Genomic DNA, 14,607 nt, shown 5'->3' with positions numbered 1-14,607 from the left:
GTTGTCCGATCGGGCTGAAATTCACAAGTTAAGGTCCCCTAGGGCCCATGAGCTTATCCGCGAAATTTCAGCTTGATCCGATAACTCCTTCCCTGTTTTCCAGAAACCACCCATTAGCTATTTAATTAACGGATTTCTCTCCGACATCGGATCTGGGTGTACGAAGACTCATTCGATGCGGAATTCTCCGAGTAAGTGCCCATGAAAGTTTCGTAGGAAAATCTTAACCCCCCGAAAGTTTCGACCCAAAAAACCACCCCCCCCCCCAACCCTTTTAACGTTGTCCGATCGGGCTGAAATTCACAAGTTAAGGTCCCCTACGGCCCAGGAGCTTATCCGCGAAATTTCAGCTCGATCCGATAACTCATTCCCTGTTTTCCAGAAACCACCCATTAGCTATTTAATTAACGGATTTCTCTCCATAAGAGCCCATGTTAATTTGAAATTTTTAAAAGCTATTGAGAAGTTATATTTACACACATACAAGTTATTAGCTCAGTTGGTAGAGCGTGAGACTTTTAATCCTCGGGTCAAGGGTTCAAGTCCCTTACGGGCGGTTTTTTTTCTCAACATCAAAAAAATTTTGATAACACCTGGACAGCTTATCATTTGAGAGATAACAGAATATTAGCTTCTTATGAGCAAAAGAAACATTTCGGTCATTCTATCTATTTTTTTCTATTTTATACAATGATTTAAAAGCGGGGGGGGCGGCAGCCACCCAGGTTCCTCTCCTAATTCCTGTACGAGGAGTACAGGAATTATTAAATTACATCCACCATGGATTGTAGAAAAACGTACAGAAATAATATGAAAAAAACTTCGTTTTCTGAAAGAGTTAAAGAGGCTGCGTCCCAAAGTCGAACCTTAAAACGTACAGGAATTAGAAGAGGCAGTTGGGGGCTGCCGCCCCCCAAACCCCCAGCTTTTAAAGACTCTTTTGTACAGGTTTTTTGTTTTTTTGCTAACCCCCAGCTCTTGGCTTCGGAAAGGCCCTCTTTTAATTAACAAAAAATTGAAATGAATGAATAATGGAATAACTTCGAAAAATGTTAAACACAAGAGGACAGGAGAACCATTGCGCCGAAACTAGTAATTAGTAACAATGAAGTCCCCCCCCAAAAAAAACTGTACAAAAGAGTCTTTAAAAGCTGGGGGTTTGGGGGGCGGCAGCCCCCCAACTGCCTCTTCTAATTCCTGTACGTTTTAAGGTTCGACTTTGGGACGCAGCCTCTTTAACTCTTTAAGAAAACGAAGTTTTTTTCATATTATTTATACTAAAAGCATCTACTACAAGAGAATAATATTGTCGATTTTCACACACTGGACTCTTTTTCAATACTGAAGCAAACCATAAGATTCAACAAACCACACACGATTACGTCACCCTCACCTGTAAATATTGGACCATATTTTTTTTTACAAGCGGGACTTCCCTGCTTAACTAACGGACTCCAACAAACCCTATTACATAATAACCAAACTCTATTATGTAACAACCAAGGACATCCTGATCTGGCGGCTCCCTGAAGTTTTTTTCCCACACCGAAGTAATTAACACACGCGTCGTTTAGAAAACATTCTCTATGACGTAACAGACATTCCCCATTACGTAGGTGTACTGTATCGTTACAGGTGCACTATAGTATTGCGCAGGTGCACGTAAAAACGTCTTGAGAGGCCAGTGGCTCCAGGTTTACCCATTATGTGTGCCTTTAAAATCAGTATACTGTCATTACTCATCCCGTAGGTCAAAACATTTAAAGTCTGGAAAAAAGTTTCTTGACTACTTTCTTCCAGCAATAGTTATGGATCATTAATATATACTTTAGAAAAACACCTGTCAATACGAGAGTAAACCAAGTAAAAACCAGGCTTTATCAATTTAATATATTACTTTGAATTAGAGTAATGCAATGGGTTTCTACGGAATCTCCCGCTTTTCAAGTACCCCCGCCGATGTTAGCTTTTTGAATGAATTTTGTAAAAAGAAGTAGGGTGCCTTACCCTATGTATACAACCTCCTAGAAAATCTTTGAGTGTCCCAAAGGGACCAAATCGCTGCGTGTTAATTCAGTGCTATAAGCAAAGTCGTATTTAAAGCTTTGACACTTCTAGGCCCAAGTGTTTTGCTTCTCCGTTTTTTAACGAGATTTTCGGGAAAATCATCGGAAGTTCGGGATTAGTGGACGCACTGAATAGAACACAACTGATGAGCCAAAAGTAATGAGAGAGGTAATACCGAACTCTCACTTACCATCCTTGGGAGACATCCAACGGTTTATAAACAGGGGCGTAATTTGTTATGGGGCAGGCAAGGGGCAACTGCCCCTTCCAGACCCTAGTTTGCCCCCCAACTAATATTTAGTTCCTTCCAAATTCTTGTCAAAATTAAAATAAATCTGCACTGTTCAGGCATTAACAGAAATAGATCAGTTTTACATTACAGCACTATAAATACCTTTATAGTTCTTTTATAGTACTAGATGGCACTTTCATGGTACCAAATGTCTTAAATTTTAGTTTTTACTGTCATTTTCATTTGATTTAGAAAAATCGGCTCTAATTTTGGCCTATTTAGGCTCTCGTGAGTCAGACACTTAACGATATGCATGAAGAGCAGACGATTCGTTCTATCTTCTAAGTTTACATTGCAAAAGAATATTGGATAGGGGATCTAAATACTCCAATTTGTTTTTTATTTATCTTCTACTTTAGGCTTTTACCCGTATTTGTCTGTTTTTATTTTTGTCTTGTTGCGCAACACATACTGTATAAGGCTTGAACATTAAATTGCTCAACAGTCTTATGAAATAATTTCTAAGTCTGGTCATAAGTTGTGTTTTTCTTAAGAATTTGGTTGACACCAATCACGGATGTATTACTACTATACATTAATACCTCTACGACAGCTCTGGAGAAAACACCAAGACAGTACCAAACTGTCTTCCTCAGTATTTCCAACTATCTGATTTGTACAAAAGCCAGATCAACATGATCTTTTTACGCATACTATACCTTTTTTCACTGTTCAAAAACCCTTATTCACAACTCAGAAAAAACATCAAGTTGACACAACCTCATTTCCCCTACAAGCCAAAAGTGTACTACAAGGATATCTTTAAGGATTCCTGGATTTTACATCCATGAACCAATTTATACAAAAAAAAAAACATTTGCCTTTTGTAGAACTGATATAACATTTATACAACCAGTGATGACAATAGTTTAAAAATACGATAAAACGCATCAATCCACCAGCAGTGCCAAACCAAAAGAAATAAACGTAGCCAAAAAGCTTGAAACACACCACTAACAAAATCAAATTAACAGTAAAGACTGGTACTTTATTAAAACAAGACTGTTAACATAAAATTAGTTTAAGCAAGAGTCCCATAATATTTTTGTTATATACAACAAAACGCCCCAAACCATACGAGTATCAAAGTTATTTTAACTGAAAGACTAGATGGCAGTACCCTAAAAACTCTTAAACACTTTTATTTAACAAGTACTTTTTACGATAATTTTCAAATGCATCAAAAATTGCTCTCTTGAACAAGCCATGATATTTTAAGTAAGCACCAATGTGACCAGTATCTACATAACGAACTTCGATGCCAGGCCAAATCTCATCCAGAGATTTTACGCCCTCTCTTGGCACATAGGCGTCACGATTTGCAGCCACAACAATAATCATGTCTAAGTCAGCTGGTGGGCAAAAATTTCCTAGATGTGTAAATTCGTCCATAAGTCCCCGCATAAAATTTGTTGCTTCTAAATAACTTTTCTCATGTTTAATAACAGATTCTGACTTTCGGATTGAAAAGGTTGGTATGGAAAGAAAGTTCCAACCTAATAATCCAGTAGAAAAAACCGAGGCCCTTTTTTCAACAGCTTTCTCAACTTCAATCTGGTTACAAAAAACACTAGAATCCTTTGGATTTTCACACACTAAAAACACTTTTTCTGAGGCATCTTCTGGTGACTTCAGCAAACTAAGAAACTTCTCACGATAATCAGATACAGACTTATACTGCGTGTCAAGTAACTTCCAATTTATTGCACTGCTCATAACACCTTTTGTAAATACAGTAGATGCTGTTGTCCAAGACAAACAAGGAACTAAAACCACTGGTTCTGGCCAAGCGCCAGCTGCTATGGAGGCCATATAACCACCCATGGAAATACCACTTAACCCCAAAGGCCCAAAACCTTGTGTTTTACACCAGTTTAATAAAACGGCTGCTTCCAAAGCTAGGCATCCACCCATTACAAATATATCAGAAACGTTGTGAAGACAAGACCTAGTTTGGTATTTTGGTTTTCGACTTCCATAATAAGGGTTTTCTAATATTATTGAACCAATACCATATTCTCTAGCAAGAGGCTTGGCCATAAACGTACGTCTTTTCCAGAAATAATGATCTCCAGTTCCAGCCATATGTATACAAACTGGTTTAATATTAGTTTTCCACTTTTTGGGGATCACGAGTTGAAATGTAGCAATTTCAGCTTCTTCTGGAAGTAATCCTGGCAAGAAATCCACAAAGGGCGACTTAAATTGACCAGATATAGTAATCGTGTGGTCAGACATTTCTTCCTTCTGAAGCACAACATTGTAGTTATTACCAACTAATTCTGCTGCTTTGCCTGGCTTTGATATAAAAACCTTTCGAAAATTGAACAGCTTTTCATAATGATCCACCTTTCCCCAGCCTTTGACGAAAAACTTTGACAGTAGCAGTGTTCTATACAGCCGGTCAAGATTGCTTTTTGATCCCATTATGAAAGCAATTTAAAGCCATGCAGAAGCCTCTAAAATAAAATAGAAATTCAATTCAAATATAATTTAAGGCACCAAAAGATGTCATTGGGCAATTATAACACTAAATGAGACAGAACTAAGTAAAAAGTGGCTTTTAAGAAGAGAATGTTTATGCAATAAGGACCAATATGAAAACAATAAAAAATATATTTTCTTTCATGAAGAAATATCATTAAAGTACTTGTAGATATGAATCTCCCAACCAGTTTATTTCTATCAAGACCTTTACACTTTACCTTTTACATTTCAAAACTTGATAACAACAAGCTTTTTTTGTTGTTTGTTCCTTTGTTACTTTAGAAACAAATTTGGGCACTAGATTTGCACATTAGGGGGTGGGGGAGGTATACCATAGCGCGCCTGCATGCAAAGTGTGTTAGGTACAATTATTCTGTGTAGCATAAAGTAAGAACTGTTTTCTGATTTCAAACTGTCCAAATACTTTACCCCTCCCCCTTATGTGCAAAGATAGAGACCAAATTATATATTTCCCATATATTCTGTCGCTTATCTTTGTCTTGTCTCACACTAAGTTGAAAGAAACTAACAAAGAAACTGGCTTGTTCTTGAGTTTTACACAGTGTAAACTTGAGTGAGTGGTGCATAATACACAGGTACCAAAATTCCTTCCCCCTACAGAAATAAAAAAAAACTAAAATAAAATTCTCAAATTTGGAAAACCTTGTTTTCATAGGTGGAGGGGGGGGGGTATTTTCCGTAGGGGGGGGGGGGTATTTTCTGGGGGGGGGGGCAAGCCCTGGGGGTACCATCTTTGGGGCTAGTAGTAGATGCTCCATCAACAGAAAGCTCAGTTACTGAGTATCTTCCAGGTTTTTGCAGGGAAGTATACCTCCAAAATTTCTTGGGATTTGATTTGGAAGAATTTGCAAGTGCTTCGTCATACTCTCTTGTAAGTTTTCGTGAAAGCTGTTAAGCCTTATTACGGAGTTGCATAAATCCATCATAATTTACCTGTGTTGGAATATCTTTATATTTCTTCCACTGCTTTTTCTTTTCTTTTATTTTAGATTGCCAGTTCAATATTACAGGTAAAAAAAGAAAAAGTTCTTGGCTATACAGATCCATGTAATGGTTGTATGCTTGTCACAGGGTGAAACAAAATTCTCTTTCGCTTTACTCCATGATTCAGAAGCATCTGCAATCTCAATGAATAGCCAATCTTTTCTTAATAATTCATGCCTAAATTGGTTGTAATTTGTATACACATCTGTTACGTACTGATATTTCTTAGGAAACAATCTAAGCTGGCAAGCCATTGTAATATGATCACTTGCTCCAAACAGCAGTTCAGGCTTGATAGTAACAATTGTTTATGGGTCTCTTACTAATACAAGGTCAAGAACTGTTGGGATTTGCCCATTTCAATAACTAGTTGGAAAATTAACTGTCTAGTACTATGAGTGATCTTGTATGCATGTCAGAAATGAATTAGAATGACCAGTTTCTTCTTCTAAGGCATAACCCTCTGTCCATTGCACCTGGGGTAGATTGAAGTCTCCTGTTATTATTTTGTTTTCATTAGTAGGCTAATCCTTATAATCTGGTCAACATAGGTCGTAAGTGCTTTTAGTGATGTCACTTGGCAAGGGGCACTAGGGCTCCTATACAGATATCCTCTTACAAGTGGGCTATCATGAAGCTTAATTGTAACCCATACATGTTCTACCCAGGGTTCATACTCACTATTTATATTAAAGGTACCTGGAGGAATGCTCTTCCATAAAGGGCAACTCCTCTACCTTCCTTTGTTGCAAAGTTTATGAAAAGTTTGAAACCAGGTGTCTCTGTGAAAAGAGTTGATGTCCACTTGGACCTTACTTCAGTAAAGGCGAATACATCCACTTCAGGTTTCAGGGCCATCACTACCTTAATTTCGTCTATCTTGTTAGTTATACAATCCACATAGCTGTACATATTGTCTAATCCACTGATGGCATTAGCATGGTGTCTGTACTAGTCCAACTGGAATTAGCATGTGACTTGGCACTGAAGAAGGAATTGTCTGTGCTTTCCTCACTAGAAAAACTGTACATATTCACTTCATTAAGACTTTGCTGACTAACTTGGGTATTGTTTGCAAAACTATAATATACACTACTATATGCAGGTGTATTTTTGTAACTCTAGCTTGCTAAATGTGCATCCCTTGTAGTGGCATCACAGCTGGATTCCGCAAGCTTTTTGACACAGTCTCATTGTCTTGGATGACTATGTCATTCACACCATTGTTGCATCTCCTGCACAGCTCAGCATATAACTTTTACCTCACTTCCCAATCAGCTTTTGAGACATCATTTCTGAATTGCACACTCTCTTTTCTCTCAAAAGACACTTTTTTGAAGAATGTCCTTTTTAGTTTGAAAATTAGGACTAAAAACACTATCAGGGGAGGGCTTTGGGAGTTAACAAAATGGGCTGATATAGGGTTAGCAAGATGGTGGACACTTGAGACACTGACATTCCTCATTCCATATTGACAGCCAGGTACTGTTGCACATACTGAGTGTCATCTGTCTGTTGAGGAGAGCCAAGCACAACAATGTTCAACTTTTACGTTGGCCTGTCATGATCCGCCGGGATTAAAGTTCTAGCTTTGTTTTCAAACTCAGTATTAAGACCATTTTGACAGTACCTACTTCAGCAATCACTAAGTCTTTCAGGAGTCTTTGATCCGTTGCAATTCCTTAGAACTGTTCAAGATTCACCAAACCGTATTGAATGTCTTTCAACTTCAAATCAGTTTTGCCTTTGAGTTCATCTTTCAGATGAGCTAAATGACTCCTTTACAGCTTCTTTCGCTTTTGTATCCAAGTCTATAATAGTCGCCTCCATACCACTTCAAAAATTACTGAACAAGCTCTTTATGGAATTATCAACTATTCAAGCGATTTCTGATGCACTTGCACCACCAAGCTGTGGGTCTCCTTTGCACTGCCAGGACACTGCCATGTACAGCCCATGCACCAAGTCATTTTAGTTAATAGTACATATTCCTTTTCTGTAAGATTGAAGCGCTCTGTGCACAGCCACATCATGGCTTTAAGCAAGCTCAGCTAAGACTACCAAACAAGGAAATAAATCAAGACAAAATCATATCAAGAGTAATTTTTTAAAGCATGTTGGCTATTGCTTTTTTTGGCAGAAAGCCCTATAGGTCTTTTAGATACAGGTTCACTACAATTAGCTATTGGAACATAAATATATTATATCGTTTTAAATCAAATTTTGACATAATGTATTCAGCATATATTCTCTCAAATATCAATTTTAAGAAGTATCATTAGTGCAACCCAGGTTTAGTTTCAACTTTCCCTTGAATGGTTTGATTAATGCCTATATCTTTGACAACGAGCAATGTCTTCAAAAAGTACACAACAATTCGGGTTTTAAAAACATGGTGACTCACACCTAAATCAAAAGAAAAAGAAAGATAGGTAGACCTTAGAGCCTTTGATAATGCTATCCTTGTGTGGTTGTAAACGTTTTTTCAAATTTTAATGGATTCTACCAACACAAAAATTACTGTAGTCTAATGGTATTTGATATACCCCAATTTGATGATTAACTGGGGTCTTATTTTTACCAGAATTAATGTAATTACCCCAAACCAGTCATGTGCGCAGGATTTTATCTTGGAGGGGGGTTAACATTTAGAAGGGCAACACAACTTTGAAAATATATGATTTATACAGAAACATGATACTGTGAGAAAAATTGCATAAATTTCAAGAGTTTATTGATTTTGAATCAAAATCAAAAAGTTGGAGACATCAAGCCATGGCTAATTGTAGAAAAAGCCAAGACATATAGTCCGAGTGAGTGAGAGGCAAATCTGGAATAAGCCCTTTTAGGACTGTATAAAAATGATGTCATTTCACTTGTTGATAGATAAGTCGATCATCCAGGCATGAATACTCCCTTCTCTTTTCTAAATCCCTGATTAACTAGCAATAAACAAAATATAGATTTTTGATTGATACCCCCAAAGACTTTGACTCTCTTCTAATAATAATTCACAACTGGAATGAACCTAAATTAAGATTCAGTTTTATTCCATATTCCATAGTAGGCTGTTCAGAATATCAACAATTATTGGTTAATGAACCTTCCAAGATAAGCCCCTGTCCCTTTCCATACCACCCAAAATTAATCAATTTACTGGACTGGATCTAGAAGGGACATTTTCAACCCCTACCATAGCCTTTCCAATGAATATCCATCTGATAAATTTCTATTTAGTCTTTTGGTTGATTTGTGTAAAAGTAGTTTGTGAGAATCCTGTGGAAGTGGTGACAGCTAGTTTGAAGTTTGAACTTTTATTTTTGAAGATCAGCAAAATAAAATACAAAATTCAACCAAATTTCTTATTTTTTTGCTGTTTCAAAACTACAAGCCTTGTAGGAGAATAATTTTACCTATCTATTGTACTTTATAGGTGTATATCCTAAATAAAAGGTTGATTTTACTTTTGTTTAATTACTGATCTGACATAATTTCTAGGGTATTAATTTCTCATTTGTCGATTTGTAAATGCAACTAAAGCATTAAAAAGGAAATATTACTGTTTTCATTCTATCTTTTTTAATCATAGCCCATTACTTTATGCAGCATTAGTATTATGCACCAAATAATTGCGACATTCTTAATAGAACAATAAATTAGCTTCATTGGGCCCCAAAGGGTCAGTATCTCTAAAGCAAGGGGTTTCTTGACAAAAGTGTCATTGAACAATTTTGTTTGTAATTTAGGTAGGCTTTCCTGTCCAAATTTGGACTGAAATTAGGCTATTTTATTTTTTGAAAAAAAAAATTAACTTACTTTCCCATGTCAATAAAAAGAAAAGAGGTAACCCTCTGTTCCAGAAGAAATTATTCTACAAGCAGCAGGCATATGTTTAATGGTAATAGTAAGAAAATATTAAAGCATATTTGCAAAGTGAGGGCAATTCAGATATATAGGATATTTTTGAAAACTTACACGGTGGTAAACTATTTCTTTAAGGAAACATGTAATTAAGGAATTTGATTAAACATAGAAGAGTTCTATGATCTTAATTGTATGAAAGGCGATTGAGGAGGATGACTGTGCAGTAAGAATTACTTTCACATAAATAATTTTGTGTTCAAAACATACTAATAATATAGCAGCCTCAATTTGATAATAATCAAAATGCCAAAATCAAAATAGTGCACTCTGCAATTCTTTTCAGTTTACCCAATGGTGGAGAAGATGACCCCCCACCCTAAATTTTAGTATACTCTAGCATCCACTAGTATACAAGAAACCTTGTAAAGAAAATAATTGACCTTCTCTTTCTCTTGGGCCTATACTCCACCCTCAATAGTCTATATTTATACAATTTTTCTGTTATTTATTTTATTTAGACAGTGATACCCACCTCCAAAGAAAAGATGAAACCTGTCTAAAAACAAGGTGGTATACACATAGTTCTGTATGATACTTTTTCTCATATTTGTACATTTAAAGTATTTGAAACATAGATGAAGGATCATTAACATCTGAGTAAAAAGAGGCTTTAACAGTTAAATCATGTATTTTCCTACTCTATTCAAATCTTTCTTGAAATCTTAAATACCAAACTATACTGGGCTAATGGTAATTTTAACCAGTTTCAATCTGATTTACATGCGAAGGTGCTCAGTAGGTGTACTGTTGGAACAGATTAACTACATTTTCAGTGGGTCATTTTTCTGTATTTTTCATAGTTTTGTTTTGGGGTCTTATATTATAGTGTTTTGTTGTTTATTTTTATGTTGGTTTTGGTAAATGGTCTCATGCTCCATACTTTTTTTTGTACATCCTTGCAAGCTCTGCTTTTATTGTGCTATTATATAAGAATGACTATTTTCAATAAAATTGTTCTACTAAAACACCTTAATTAAACCATTATTTCATTTAACACAGGTTGATAATGAAACAGCATTATAGCTAAGGATGTTGGTCACTGGGAAGATATAGAAAGAGAAATGAAGACTGTTTTTACTGAAATTAGAAATATAACTAGGAACAAAACAACTAAAGACCAAAACTTGGGGTAGCATATTTGAGACAATTGTGACATGCACAGCTGAGTACACTAAAGAAGCAGTCATTGACATACCAAGGACATTAAAAATGAAATCTGATTGTTTAGCTTGGTTAAGTGAAGAATTAAGCCATATATAACTTTAAAAATTAGGGAAACTGAGAATTTGATTGTTAATGAAATAGATCGTCATTTGCTGTCATTCAGTTTTTAGTAGTCATTTGCTGGCACTAAATTAAGAAAAAGGAAAAAAATAAGCTAAAACATGAGTAAAACAATCAGCTAAAAAAAATTAAATAGATTTTCATTTGCTGTCATTCAGCTTTTAGTAGTCATTTGCTGGCACTAAATTAAGAAAAAGGAAGAAAATAAGCTAAAACACAAGTAAAAACAATCAGCTAAAAACATGTGCCACCAAACAGCTTAACAAGATTTAGCTTTCCTAAGAAGGTGTAGTTGTGTTCAGGGATCAACAACTAGTTACTGTTTGAATTATTATAGAAAAAGAGTAATTTCAAAGTTAGCTAATATAATTAACTATTAACTTTCTGCTCTCACCAGCCTTTCCTAATAATCCATAAAAAGAATGTTAGTTAGTTTTAGCATCAGGCAGGGTCAGGTTGATTAGGTGTGGGGCCTGATTAGAATTTTGTATGGAGCCCCCTCTATATATATATATAGATAACTTCGAAGACCACACTGCCTTTCCATGATGAAAGTAAAACAGTCCAAAATAGGGATGAAACCTTTTAATTGACAGTGAACAGATATAATTTTTTTTTAACTGGATTTTTTGAACACATATACAGTGTTCATAAGTGCAGTAAAACTCCTTATTATGCAGTTATTTTACTGCACTTATGAACACTGTATATTTGATCTAAATATCCAGTTAAAAATTTTTATATCTGTTTACTGTCAATTAAAAGGTTTCATCCCTATTTTGAACTGTTTTACTTTCCTCTATATATAAAATCTTTTATATTACTTATTAAAGTAAAATTCAAATCCAGTCTACAAAGTACATTTGCCCATATAAATATGGTTCAAAATCACCTTCATGGGGGTTGGTAATGGGTGTACTGCTAAATTGATTTTGTGATAAATTTGTCCAGCTATTTTGAAGCTGAAAATTATTTTGAAGCTGATAAAAAAAACTTGATATATTTCATTCATTAAATACTAATACACTATAAAGCATACAATAAACCACATAAAACAAAATCCCCTGAAGTTGTGTACTGTTACTTACTATATGGGAAAATATTTTAGAGAGAAAAGATTCCTCAAACAAGACTCCAACAAAAAGACAAATCCCTAAATACAGCATTTTTAATACATGACTCAATTGACAGATTTCATACAAACTGCTAGAGATGATTTTGACAACTCAGGAAAATAAGCAGAAAAAGTTAAAGATATTGCCTATACTAATGATGAAAAATGGCACAAAATATGAAAACTTTTTCACAATAAAATTTCAGAACATGAAATGAAATTCGGTGGCAAGGATATTTTAAAATTAATATTTTTGTGAATTGAATTCTTTAATTAGCAACATTAAAAAAGATCTCAGGGATAGAAATCTGTTAATGATAAATTCAAAATGATTTTTTGTCATTGTGATGTTAGTGACTTAAATAGAGGAATTAAAATGTTATGAACAAGATTTAAACTTGGTAGAACTGAAAAATGAAGTAGAAAAATTTTAAACTTATAACAAAACATAAGAAGTCCCTGCATCCCAATCCCCTTGGTGTTGCTGATTGACATACTGCAAAAGGATTGAGGCAACTTCCTAATGTCTTCTTTCAAGGGCTCCATTGCTTTGAGCATGTTCTGGTGATGTAAAAAGGTGATTTATTCCCGATTTATGGCAAAAATCTTGAAATTCTTGGTTTTTGAAATGACTACCATTATTGGACAAAATGGAAGTAGGGAATCCAAAAATGTGAGTAAATGTGAGTCTAAGTAAAGAAACTATTATTTTGCCTGTATCCAAGTGATGATTCATTTTATTGTAGCATTGCTAAATCTAAACATGATTCTAAGAATTTTATTCTCAGTAATGGCCAGAATAAAAAAAAAGATCTACAGTAAGCAACAAAAATGAAATAGTTTATCAGTATATAGAAAAAGAGGTAAAATTTTTGCAGTTCATATAATTGACTTATAAATGAAGTGAACAAAACCACTCAATGCCTTTTTCATGTTCTTCACAAATATAATAATCACTTCTGCTGCAAATTCAAGTTTAAGCACTTTTTGCACTCTTAAAATTCACAAATTTTTAATCACAAATTTTTAATCACAAATTCACAAATTTTTAATCAGAGTATGAGTTATTGGTTGTTTTTGACAAAATAATACTATGTTTTCTCAGTGCTAAAAGTATTTACAAAAAGGTTAATTCAGGTAAGGTCAAAAAGCGTTTAAATATTAGTTTGCAGTAGAAGCAATTATTATATTAATAAAGAACATAAAAAAGGCATCAAGTAGTATGTTCATTTTATTTATAAGTCAATTATATGAACAGCAAAAACATTTACAAAAAAGAGCTATTAATAACTCTGTTAAATATGACAAACTAATTGACAAGTTTGCATAATTAAAGTAAGAAAAAACGTATCATAACTAATAAGTCTGGGTATATTTGTTGCAGTATTACTGTTTGTTCTAATAAATTAGGTTCATTACCTTAAATTGCATTTGCCAGCAAGATAAGGTGGTAGATCCTTATATCTGTTTGTTTATATCTTAAGGCCTATATTTATATCTGTTTGTTTTAATAATTTTTTTCTTTTCCTTTTTTTCTTGGAATCTGATAATTAAATACTATTATATATTATGTACTTTGGCCATAGTCCATCACAGACAGAGGGTGGCTAAATCATACAACTGGGAGGCAGCCAAATCTGCTACCAGGATGTAACAAGCAGCCAGACACCCTGCAGAGGTCATCACAGAGCACAACAAGGATGAAATTTTTATATTTTTGCACTAAACTGTAACTTATGTTAAGAGCTATTACTGATTTGAGTCTTAGATCATTTGAATTCCTGACTTGACCTCACATAGAAGCTCTTAAGAATCTCAAAGAAGCTAGTCTTAAAGCCACCCATGGAGAAAACCAACAGATTGTAGGGCAGGATATAGAGATGCAAAGTAAGGTAAAACTGACTGTCAACTGTTAAAATAGCTGAGACTATGAGAGAGTGAGAGATATAGAGAGCAAGAGAGAGAGAGAGAGAGAGAGAGAGAGAGAGAGAGAAGAGAGAGAGAGAGAGAGAGAGAGAGAGAGAGAGAGAGAGAGAGAGAGAGAGAGAGAGAGAGAGAGAGAGAGAGAGAGAGAGGAGAGAGAGAGAGAGAGAGAGAGAGAGAGAGAGAGAGAGAGAGAGAGAGAGTGAGAGAGAGAGAGAGGTTTAGAATTAAATTAAGACAATACAAAATACGATTCAAAATGGAATCACAATACATTTATTCCCCCTCAAAAGGCTCCATGGCCAGGGATACAAGAAGGGGAATATATGTTTTATCAGAACCGAAAAAATTTTCTTACAAAGCTAAAATAGTGAGTAAAATTTATCAAGTGTGGCAAATAAGAGTTTGTCCTATGCTACCATGGTAATTATAATAAAGGAAATTGTAGGTCTAACGTTTACACGAATTTTGTTCAAGTTCTTCCTAAGTTGCGATATGCAATGTTGGAATT

The 14,607-nt window shown here is 34.9% G+C and overlaps 1 protein-coding gene across 3 annotated transcripts; it reads right to left on the bottom strand.

The window, feature by feature from the left end:
* Positions 1-3,326: 3,326 nt before the first annotated feature.
* Positions 3,327-14,580, bottom strand: LOC136027004 (protein ABHD18-like). 3 transcript variants are annotated; one of them, XM_065703895.1, is made up of 2 exons: positions 14,516-14,580; positions 3,327-4,818 (listed from the first exon to the last, which is right to left on the bottom strand). In XM_065703895.1, the coding sequence occupies exon 2, from the start codon at positions 4,784-4,786 to the stop codon at positions 3,491-3,493; it is 1,296 nt and encodes a 431-aa protein (XP_065559967.1). In that variant the 5' UTR covers positions 4,787-4,818; positions 14,516-14,580; the 3' UTR covers positions 3,327-3,490. The 3 variants fall into 3 exon arrangements, with proteins under 3 accessions (XP_065559967.1, XP_065559985.1, XP_065559976.1); XM_065703913.1 differs by having other exon boundaries at positions 14,552-14,570; XM_065703904.1 differs by having other exon boundaries at positions 14,455-14,567.
* Between the last annotated feature and the right edge of the window lie 27 nt (positions 14,581-14,607).

The sequence above is a fragment of the Artemia franciscana genome, chromosome 1, assembly GCF_032884065.1.
Source record: "Artemia franciscana chromosome 1, ASM3288406v1, whole genome shotgun sequence".
Taxonomy (NCBI): domain Eukaryota; kingdom Metazoa; phylum Arthropoda; class Branchiopoda; order Anostraca; family Artemiidae; genus Artemia; species Artemia franciscana.
The sequence above is the reverse complement of the archived record's forward strand: the minus strand, read 5'-3'. Positions and strand labels throughout refer to the sequence as shown.

Bases quoted from the DNA above. Each gene is read 5' to 3' on its own strand.
- LOC136027004 (XM_065703895.1), bottom strand. From the start codon at position 4,786: ATGGGATCAAAAAGCAATCTTGACCGGCTGTATAGAACACTGCTACTG.